This window comes from Cyprinodon variegatus, unplaced genomic scaffold (genome assembly GCF_000732505.1).
Source record: "Cyprinodon variegatus isolate N-32 unplaced genomic scaffold, C_variegatus-1.0 Scaffold92, whole genome shotgun sequence".
Lineage (NCBI taxonomy): Eukaryota > Metazoa > Chordata > Actinopteri > Cyprinodontiformes > Cyprinodontidae > Cyprinodon > Cyprinodon variegatus.
Genome location: NW_015150545.1, coordinates 619,373 through 631,296, shown reverse-complemented (window position 1 = coordinate 631,296; position 11,924 = coordinate 619,373). Strand labels below are relative to the sequence as shown.

The window sequence follows — 11,924 nt, the reverse complement described above, 5'->3', positions numbered from 1 at the left end:
TCTACCACATTGTCCATTTTGTTTTTGTTTGTTTTACAGAGCCTGTTCCTCCAGCAGGCATAAAAGTCACAAATGCCAGCAATAAGTCACTTTGTCTGGAGTGGGACACCCCCACTGGTGAAGTGGAGTCTTTCAAAGTGACCTGTAGCTGTGAAGGTGAACTTGTGCAAGAGTTGAAAACAGACACCAACAGTGTGACGTTCAACAACCTGTGGCCTGGAGCCTATTATACCATCCTTGTTTCTACACAACTAAGAAATGGAACAACTAGCAAGCCTGTTGGTATATCAGCCAAAACAAGTGAGTAGAATACATCTAAGAATAATAAACTCTAAGTACATGGTTAGAAATGAATCAATTTAGGTATATATTTATATGTAAGCTAGGAAGGCTTATTCATAAAACCAGTTTTAGTAGCAAGATAATTCAAATTGCTGTGCATAATAGATCAACACACAGAAAATACATTGCAAATTAAATAAAGAAGAATAATATGAAACAGTTGGAAAACTTAAACTCAAATAAAATCTTAAATTAGCACAGGCAAAGTCCACTCTAAGCAAACACGTTTTGTATTAAACATTTAAAGCGATATAAGCTTCTCTTACGTTTATGATTTATTGAAAATAAAAAAAAATTATTGAACTTTCCCACTGCCTGTTTCACCTTGCATACTGAGTCCCTGCATAATGACTTAAGGACTGGGGTGATATGCTCCACATTGAATGAGGACATGAGCAGCATCATTTGGAATAATGACAGCTCTAATTGACTTCTTAGGCAGCTTTGTGAGGATATATTTGCAGTGATCAAGTCAACTTACTATAGTAATTATTATTTTTTTTCACATAATGCCATCTTTAAGAATGAGTAACTACAACCTTAATGTTACATCCATCCATTTGTTTTTTGTCACGCTTATCCCTGCTGGACCCTGGACAGGTCACTAGTCTACCCCACAGCAACTTAATGTTACAATAAAACAAAAAGTTATGTAAGTACATAAACATAAGGAAAATGTTACAGTGCGAGAGAGAGGGATATTTGCTCTACACCCTCCATCTGTTGCCAGTCGCAATTATACAATTCATACAACACAAATGAAGTATAGAGTGGTGAACAGAAAGACAGATTTCCATTTTGACCTTTAGGGAAATATTCCGTTTATTTAAAAGGTTTTTCATTCTGATACTGAAATCTATTTAATACAGATTGCTCAAGGAAAAGAAAAGCAATTTTTTTTAATTTAAGGCCAAAATTTAGTTTTCAAATATTCTATTGCATTTTTCCTAGTCCAATCTCTGTCATGATTTTATTCTAAGATCTGACCCACATGAAGAAAACCAAACAGAGAGACCAAGGGAAGGTTTAACAGGTTTATTAAGAACTGGTAGAGGTGGGTCCAGTGCTGCTCTGAAAACTGGCGAACCGGGACTGAAAAGTGAAGGTGAAGTTCCTGTGGTTAGTTCAGGCTCAGTGGGAAATTTGAGCTTCGATTTGCAAAAAGGGAATAAAGGCATCAGGACATTTCTTGTAAAAGTGTCTTTCTCTGAATCCAGTCGGTGTGGGTTGTTCCAGTAATTGACTTGCTCGTTGGAGGGCGGACAGGGTTTACCCAGGTTGAGGTGTTTCCTTGATGAACGGAGGAGCTGCCTGCCACTTAGTTTTCCTATGGTACTTGAACGGTTTCTTGTGGAGAATAATCCCCTGCTCAGTGTGAAGCTCAAACAATCCTGTGGGGAAAAGTAGATCCAAACCTCCAGTTTGAATCCCCAGCTCAGTTTGAAGCTCAGACAATCCTTCCAGGGGGAGAAGGTCTAAAACATCCAGTTTGCAGGATGACTTCCTGCCAAGAGGCAAAGACAAAAAACAACAAGGTTAAGACTCAGGTTAACGAAAACTCAGTTTGACTCAGCAAAACTCAGCTTGGCTAGAGTACCCAAAACTGGCAAACACTCTGGCGTTGAGGTAGTGGCAGTCAGCAGCTTTAGAGTCCTCCAGTAATGAGGCAACCATCCGCAGGTGTTTGAGAGGACCAACGACAACCAGGCGCCACCTGGTGGTGGAGGGAAAACACACAAAAACACAACTCACAAAGACTGGATTCCTAACAATCTCCTTTTTTATAAGATTAAAATGTAGGGTAACCAGACGTCCTCTTTTTTCCGGACACGTCCTACTTTTCATACCTAAAAAAAATGTCCAGGGGGAATTTCAAAATTGTCCGGGATTTTGGTCGACTACAGTGCAGCAGAACCGAGCTGTCAGCGGAGGGAAGCATACTGTCACCGGAATGGGTTCCATCGCTCCGTCCCCGGCTGGCTCTGGCAAACCCCCGGAGCTGATGGCCCAGTCCAGCCCAGTCAGCGGCAAAGTAGAACTCTTTTCACAAACCGAAATCTAGTCACTCTATTGAAATCAAAGCCTTTATTTGTAGATTAATGCCATACCCCTATCGTATAACAAAAACCTCGTCCTGCATCAGTCCTATTCTGATTGTATGTTTTCAGTCTTTTCAATGCAGAGAATGACCTTTCCATAGAGATTGTTGTAGCTGGTACTTTGAGCACCAGTTGGACTAACTTTGTTATCTCAGGGAGAGTCTGTAGCAGATCATTCTGGGCCTGAATGACTGGCCCAGAATGATCTGCCACAAGCAAATCTCCTGGAAGCTGTCTAGGAGATTTGCTTTAATTCCTCACGGTTTGTGAGCTGTACAGTCTGAATTTTTCAGCTCTGACGTTGGTCTTCTGTTTTTAATTACTTCCTCCTTGGACTGAAGGTCCAGGTTTTTGAATTTTTTTACTTTTCTTGTCATCCATTTGAAAACATGTAAAACAAAAAAAGTGCATTTGACTTTTACTCGACTCTGCAATTGAGAGAATTAATCAATCAACCTCTGTGTTGGTTCATGTATGCCAATCTTCAGTGCTGCTGAGTACTGCCCAGCCTCCTCCTGTACCTTTTTGCTGCAGCTTTAGTTCCATCAGCAAAACTAAATATGTCACTAACTAACATTAAATGTAACTGGTTAAAGATATTAACAAAACTGAGGAAAATAAAGGTATATAAACATTTTATTGGCGACATGCAGTGATACAAAAAAAGCATGTCCCATTTGAATATGTCAAACCATTTTGTAATGCATTGCTCAATCAGAGGCTCGGCTCGGCTCGTTGTTGTCACACCTTGCGTTTCACCCTTGTATTTGAACTGGAAATATGCGATTTCAGCTATTTTGACTATAAAAAGGTTTGTATTTAATCAAACATAAAGATTAGCGAACAAATATTAATACTCATTTTATGTAATTTTCTTTCCTGTCATGATGACAGGTAAGGCACTGCTCTATCTGCCCCCCCCGACCGCACATCCCTGTGAGTCCAAATTGTTATCAAATTCAATCTAAAGAAAGTTAGCAAAGGCAAACACAGTGGTTGAGGCTGTGGATGATTTAAATGCAAGTAGGGATTTATTTTAGTTCAACGGATTCATAGAAAAGAAACACATAAGTTCAATATGAAATTTACATCACACTTTAGGGGGATCAGTGAAAATTTGACACCTTTATAATACATTTTAAATGAGGAAACAGAGGATCACTCTTTTCTTTAACAGTAGGCACTGATTTTTACTAATGGGAGTGTCATGATTATATTAAAGTTCTGATCCCAAGATGCAGAAGACCAAACAGAGAGACCAGGGAAAAGTTTAAACAGGTTTATTTAGGAATAAAGTGACAAATCCAGTGCTGCTCTGAACACTGCTCAACAGGGACTGAAAGGTGAGGGGAAGACACTGCGGTTAGTTCAGGCTCAGTGGGAAATTTGAATCTTAGGTTTAGAATAGGAGGAAAAGGGTGCAGACTCACTTCTCTGGGAAAAGGTGTCCTTTAAGGAATACAGTCTGTGAGGAAAGTTCCAGAGATTATCTTGTTTGGTGATGGGTGGACTGGGTTACTCAGACTGCGGTTGATCCTTGGTGAATGGAGAAGCTGACTGCCACTCAGATTTCCTGCAGTACTGAGGCTGCGGTGCAGATGAAACCTCTGCTTGGTGTGAAGCTCAAATGACCTCTTGGGGAAAGTGGGTCCAAACCTCCTGTTTGGAATCCCAGCTCAGTAAGAAGCTTAGTTGAACCTTCCAGAGAGAGAAGGACCGAACAAATCCAGTTTGCAGGATGACTTCCTGCCGAGAGGCAAAGACAAAAACAAAGTTAAGACTCAGGTTGAAAAAAAATCAGCTTGGCTAGAGAATCCAAAACTGACAAACAAAAACTCAGGTTAGACTCTGCTTAACTAAGCATGGCTTGAGTACCCAGTATTGGCAAAACAAAGACTTGGGTTAGACTCTGCTAAACTAAGCATGACTAGAGTACCTGTATTGGCAAAACTAAGACTTAGGTTAGACTCTGCTAAACTAAGCATGCCTAGAGTACCCTGGCAAACACTCTAGCGTGGAGGTAGTGGCAGTCAGCAGCTTAAGAACACTCCACAGGTAATGAGGCAATGAGCTGCAGGTTTGCAGGGAGAGCCAATGAGGACGGGGCACCACGTGGTGGAGGAGAAAAGGAAACACAAAAACAAACCCCACAAACTGGATTCCTGACAAGGAGTTTCTTAGGAGTGCCATATATTGTGACTTACACCTTTAGGTAAAACTCGCACATCATCTGGATCATTACCAAATTTTATTGAATTGTTCCTTGGCATCATGCATACCTCTGGTAAAAATGCACATTTCCATAAAATCTGCTCATAAGTTTTCAATTAATCCTGATTACAAACCAACAACATTGCCTTTTCTGGTGTTTTTATTTTCAGTAAAATACCTCTTGGACTTTTTGAGTCCGATACTGAGAATCTCAGTAGTCACTGCTGCCACCCTCTGGTTTAAAGGGTAACTGCTTGTTCCACAAATATCCCTGTCTCAGTGTTATAGATTCTTTAAAAAAAATGTCTGTATCGGGATTATGATCTGGATCATTATCAAAATGTAATTGATAGTTCCTTGGCATGAGGGACACCTCGGATAAAAATATCATTAAAACTCGTCCATAACTTACCCTGTGCCAAGAGAGACAAATAACCTCTCCTAACTGCATAACCTCCTTGGACTCCTAAAAATCAGTCCCAACTTTTTACTATTTTATCACTCCTAAAAAAGCTGGTGAGTCTGACTAGTCATTGCTTTCGAAGAGGCATAGACTTGATGTGGCCCTTTCTGCTTGATTGATTGATCAATTGATTGACTTTATTTATGTCACAGGGGAGAACAGCTGAAGTCTCTTATTTAACAGAATTATTATACAGGATTATTGCACAGTTTGTTCAGTCTCTTTCTGTCCCACTCTGCGCTGCCAGGGGCCTAGCAGACGACAGCTTAGAGGAGGGCTGAGGCCACCACAGAGTCAGCTGTCTGTGTTAAAAGTAAAGTCTGAGGTGTAGAGGTTGAAGAGAAATGGAGACAGCCATGCTGAGGGCGGTAGGTGAGGTAGTTGATGGTCTAAGCAACAAAATGTTTGTCACACCAGCGTCTTCCAGCTTCGCCCTCAGCAGCGCTGGTCTGGTGGTGTTGAAAGCACTGGAGAAATCAAAGAAAAAGAACATTACTTTCACAGCACTCCAGGTGGGTGAGTGCCCGCTGTAGCATGTAGATGATGGCATTATCCACTCCAATGTCAGGCCGGTAAGCAAACTGCAGCGAGTCCAGGGTGGGCTAACCCTATGCTGCTCTTCTGTGTCCTCTGAGATGAAAGCCTTTTTCTTTTGGTCCTGGTGGACTTTCAGCTAAGTTTAGGTTGTTTGGAAAGCTCTGTAGCCATCGTGTAGGCACAGTGCTCTCCACATGGAAGGTCATGTAGTCAGTGATGCATTCTGTCAGGCTGTTGATGTCATCACCATGACAGCCTTAGTTCCTCAGTGGCCTCATCTGACAAAATTTCACTGACCTCTTCTGCACTGGTATGTAATGGGGGAGCAGGTAGCATCCTAGTGGGGGAAGGGGGAGGAGGTATAGGCATCCTTAAATTTGGAAAAAAAAAGGTCCAGAGTTTTATTGTCTCTTGTTGTACATGTCACGTACCAAGGCTCAGTTGAAGTCTCCGGTGATGAGCAGGAAAGCATGGTGTCCGTGGAGTGGGGGATTTAAAAATAGAGTACTATAACATTCCCAAACTCTCATGCTCACCACAAGTAGCTCCACGTCCGGGGAGGATACCTGTTCCTTAACATCAACATGAGCCGCGTTACACTGTCTCTCACTCACAGACATCGCCAGACTTTAGACAGCCAGAAGAACTATGTCCTCAAATTTACAGGCCCCATAAATCAGATCCCCTGTGGCCCCTGGCTGTATTATTGTCCATAAACTATATGAACAGGATCTTTGGCAGAAGTTTGTATTTTTGGGCACAATACCAATTTCAGTCTTGGTTCTAAAATAGCTTGTTAATTAACAATACAAAAAATAATTATAATTTTTTTTTTTACACTTAAGCAAATACTACTTTGTGTTGGTCTATAACACAAAATATATGAAACATATGGAAATATTGTAGTTGTAATATGATAAGAAGCTGAAAAAAGGAGCATGAATATTTTCTTGAAATATTTTGAGTTTAGCATTTTTGTAGTTTCCCCCCCAAAAATTACAAGTATTTACATACAATTATAAAAAAAACAGAAGTATCTCTTTGTTTAATTAATCAAGTAATTTATTGGACTTTGTTTTTAACAGGGACAAACCTGGAGACATATTTGGAGGATCTGGGGTTGGAACCATTCCACTGCAAGAACCTGTCCCTAAGTGAGATACTTGAGATCAATAAGAAGACCATCAATGATGAGCCTCCCAAGTGTAAATCTGATGTTCCATGGTATTTCCTTAAGAAGCTGATGATGGCAAATATAACAGCTAGAAAGTTAAAATGCACACCAGCTTCTGAGTCAAACTGTGAAGAGACATTAAGTGCTGAAGAGTTTGATTTTGATCTGCTCGTAAGTCCACACAAGGATGAGTCACTAAATCCTCTTGATATAATCACTGCTCTGTTTCTGTGCTCTGATGGGTTTGTTCAGCAAGAACTGGCCCTAAAAATGTCCATGTGTCAGCTTTCTGTTCCTCTGCTGCTTCCTTGTTGTGATACAAAGCAGTGCACCTTCATGCTTTGGGCCATGAGAGACATTGTTAAGAAGTACAGACCTCCAGATCTTTCAGAATCAAAGGGCTTCATAGAAGAAAGAATTGTTACTTCTGAACTTCCTATGGTCTCTTTTGTGAGACTGGGTGAGTGCTCCATGTCCAAATCAGAGATCCTCAACAAACTCCTGAGTAACTCTGAGCAGTACCATGACACCTTTGTACACCACAACATGGAGTGTGGAGACAGTCCAAGAAGAATATCCAATGGACTGACTGAAATTACCTGGTATCTTCCCTGTGGAAACAAAAGCATGGACATTTTCAGTGAGCCAGTAGCTATAGCTAACCTTCGCGGTGACATAGCTTCATTTGAAACACAATTCTCCTTTTTGTGTCAGACATCTGCTGCTGTTTTTGTGTTCTTTGATGAGCTGGAGCAGCTGGAATCACAGTTAGAACTGTTGGCTAACACAAACCACAAATCAAAAATATGCTTGTTGGGAAACCAACAGAGCAAGAACTTTAGAGTGGATAATCTAAAAAAACTGGCAACCAGTTTGGCCTTAACTAATAGCAACATTCTAGTAAAGACCAAAGAGATAAATGATGCAGACTTTGTCAAACTATTGAGAAAAAGGGTAAATATTGTACTTAATAATTTGGAGCACAAGATGTCTTTAGAGAAGATGTCTGATGTTGCCCAGGAACTTGGAATCATTGTTGATGAACACTCTTTAGAGTGTCAGGCTGGAAAGATGAATGCAAATGCCATCACTGCAGCGATTCATGACACACTGAAATTCAAAGAAGATCAGCTTCCTTTACAGGGTCAAATATGGAAGGAATTGACTTGCTTGGAAAAGGAAGAATTTCGTCTTCGAAATGTTGGTTCAGAAAACATCGAAAATTATAAATGCAGACTTCAGGATAAAATAAATGAACTGCGGAAAAAGCAGAATGATAATGATATGTCTGAAGCAATGACATGTTTTATCAATGCCATATCTACTCAAGAGCCAGAAAGGTGCTACTTCCTGAAATGGATGAGAATGAACCTTGATAACCAGTCTCGCATAAAACTCTCCAGCCTGCGGGAGAGGTACAAAGAGAAGAGCAGGGACTCTGAGAACAAACAAGAGATCAAAGAAATAGATGAACAACTTTCCAATAGCTCACTGGGAGTTGAGCACTTCTTCCGTGAAATGGGTCAGATCTACGAAGCTTCTCTTTCTCTTCCTGAAAGTGATTCATCACGTCAACAACTGGAACATCTGCCTAAACTCTGTGCTCAGTTGTTGCTGGATGGATTACCTCTTGAGCTTGTAGATGGAGATGCTTCAAGCATACCTCTCAGATGGGTGACTGATGTTCTCTCTCAGCTCAATGACTTGGTGTCTCCTAAGAACAAGATAGTGGTCGTCACAGTTCTTGGAGTTCAGAGCACAGGGAAATCCACCCTCCTGAACACCATGTTTGGAGTGCAGTTTGCAGTCAGCAGTGGTCGATGCACTAGAGGTGCCTTCATGCTGCTCATCAAAGTCAATGAAGACTTCAAAAATGTTCTAAACTGTGACTTTATGGTGATCATCGACACTGAAGGCTTAAAGTCTCCTGAACTCGCTCAACTTGACAACAGCCATGAACATGACAATGAGCTGGCAACACTTGTTGTTGGGCTGAGTGATGTCACCATTATCAATATTGCAATGGAGAATTCAACAGAAATGAAAGACATCCTGCAGATAGTGGTGCATGCTTTCCTCAGGATGAAGGAGGTCGGCAAAAAGCCCAGATGTCTGTTTGTTCACCAGAATGTTTCTGATGTTTCAGCTCATGAGAAGAACCTACGAGACAGAAAGCTGCTCCTAGACCAGCTGAATGAGATGACCCAGGCAGCAGCTAAAATGGAAAAGAAAGAGAAGAACAAGAAATTCACTGATGTCATGGAGTACAATCCAGACACTGGGAACTGCTACATTCCTGGACTCTGGAATGGAAACCCACCAATGGCACCAGTTAATGCAGGATACAGTGAGGCTGTCTATGAGTTCAAGAAAAATATAATCCAACTGCTGGGAAAGTGTGGGTCAACTTCTAATAACATCTTGGAGTTCAGAGAGTGGATAACCAGCCTGTGGAACGCAGTAAAACATGAGAACTTCATCTTCAGCTTCAGAAACAGTCTGGTAGCTGATGCATATATGAGGCTCTGCACAGAGTACAACAAATGGGAGTGGGAGTTCAAAAAAGGAATGTACACCTGGGTTTCCAAAGCAGAAACTAGAATTTCTAATTTCCGTACATCTGCTGAACAATCTGATTTGTCTGACCTGCAGAACTTGATTACTGAGTTGAAATGTGAGGCAGCCACAGAGCTTACCAAGTGGGAGTCAATGACTCTTGAAAATCTGAAAAAATACTTTGAGCAGCCAGAAGGCCATGTTTACCTGGTTGAACGATACAAGGAGGACTTCTCAAACAGCATTAAGAGTCTTCGACTACAAACTGAAAGATCGGTGTGCAACCAGCTCACAGCAGTAGTTGACATCAAGGTTGGAATGAATGAACTGGATAAAATCAAGCAAAATCAAACTAAGGAAATTGAAAAAGCAGTTTGTGCTTTAATCGAGAAATGTCGAAAGAAAAATGTTAAAATGACAGACAAAGAGCTTGATGAAAGTTTTAATACAATGTGGAATGAAAAACTTAAAACCTTGCCTTTCTTGGAACAACAGCCTTTAGATATTTTCACCAGTGTGTCCCTTCAGCTACAAACAAATCTTTCACCCAAAGGAAGCCATGCATGTCAACTGCTGAGTAAAAAAAAAACTTAAAGATTGTGGTTTGAAGCCCTATCAATACACACCTAAAGGAGTGGTGGAAAACATGAAAGTTCGTTTGTATGGATTTATAAAATGGAAGGATCTAGTAAAGGAGAGACAAAAAAATGCAGATAGCATCATATCTGCTTGTACCAATCTTGTAATGGGAAAAGTGGAAAAGGAAACAAACTATCATGATACTTACATCCAGGAGATCCTTCACCTCATTGATGAGAGGCTGAACAACAATAATGTTAACAGCGACACTGACTTTGAGGTTTCTCTGAAGCAGCACATCTGTGGAGCTGCTGCTAGAGAGTTTCAAAAAATGCATGAAGATTTCATACAAGAAAATGATCCATACAGATGTTTGCAGAAAAATAAGGAAAAGTTCTGCACAGATTTTAAAGATGTGTTCAATGAGAGAGATCAGTGCCAGAAGAAAGCTGAAGAATTCACCAACCAATGTCTGAAACCTGCTGTGAAAGACTTTGTCTATCGTTCTCTTGGTTCAGATATTGTTGATAAAATGCTGACAAAAGAAGAGTTCAGCACACGGATGTCCTTCCAGTATTCAATTTTACTGGATTTGATTGAAAAAGATGATTTCAGCTACTTTCAGAGCTATATTTGCTTTTATGAAGGTTTTGTAAAAGATTGGATACTTGATAAAATCAACGAGAAATTCTCCTCTGAGTTCTCAGTATGTGAGTGTGAGGAGAGACATCTACAGTCCTGCATTAACGATATAAATGCTGCAATTAAAAATGCAAAAGAAGAGAAGGCTGAGAGTCTGAGGACATTTGTTGAAAATGTCAGCAAAGAACTCAATGATATATTAGTAATTTCCCCGGACGCTCTTGATAACTTCATGGTTCTCAACAATGCTGACCGGGAACAGTTTGCTTACTGGCTCAACGTGTGTGTGAAGGACATGATAGAAACTCTTAGGAACAAGTTTAAAGATAATCCCTTTGAAGCAAAACTCACACGTCTCCGTGTAAAACCACAGGATGAGCTTTTCAACAGAGTGATTGGTTGTGGAAAACAATGTCCATTCTGTAAAATACCCTGTGATGCAGGTGGAAAAGCTCACACTGAACACTTTGCTTCCCTGCATCGACCAGATGGTTTGGGTCAGTACAGGTGGGAGGACTCAGAAAAACTCACAACTGACATCTGCTCGTCTCTTGTTATCAGTGGCCTGAGATTTTGCTGCTTTGCCACGAAAAATGAATATCATCCATATAAGAATTATAAAGAAATTTTCCCAAACTGGGATATTCGTCCAGATTCGAGTCTTGAGGCATCTGATTATTGGAAATATGTGCTGGTCAAGTACAATAAGAAATTTGCTGAAGCATATGATGCAAAGCCTGCTGATATTCCTTTTTGGTGGAACTTTATCACTAAAGATCAGGCAATAGAGAGCCTTAGGGAGTCATTCAACATCAAGTAAACTCATTGTTTATTTTTGGGTTCATTTCTTTCTCTAAATGCAAAATAAAATACTAAAGACAAATTTGTTATGAATTGCTCAAATATCATTTGTATTAATGTTTTTTGTTCTATTTTTACTTTTTGAGGCCTTGAGTCTGAAATAATCTTTCAAATTTAACAACTCAAGGCAATTAACTGTCAACTGTAGTTACGTGTACATTATGTAGAGGTATTGCTGCACAGTTATTCATTTAATGTGCTTTTGTTTGATAGAAAGCCTGATAAAAAATGTAACACTAAACTCACTTAAATTTTGTGACACATAAGTTAGGTTAGAAAGGATGCAAATGACATTTAATCAGTCTGTAAAGAGGTTCAATTGATTATATATTCTTTGATATGTAAACTGAATACAATTTTTTGTTATTTAGAGCAACTTCAATAAATATTACTGAATAAAGAATAAGCAGTTGTGATCTTTGACATCTGATGCCAAATTCTTTAGTGTTAACTATTTGTT

General features: G+C 40.0%; 1 protein-coding gene across 1 annotated transcript in view; it reads left to right on the top strand.

Annotated features, from left to right (window-relative positions):
* LOC107084100 (up-regulator of cell proliferation-like) overlaps positions 1 to 11,423 on the top strand; it is a 19,795-nt gene extending 8,372 nt beyond the window's left edge. Inside the window, 3 exon segments of the mRNA XM_015373782.1 lie at positions 40 to 300; positions 6,738 to 9,973; positions 9,975 to 11,423. Of these exon segments, the coding sequence (XP_015229268.1) occupies positions 40 to 300; positions 6,738 to 9,973; positions 9,975 to 11,423 (4,946 nt within the window).
* The last annotated feature ends 501 nt before the right edge of the window (positions 11,424 to 11,924 follow it).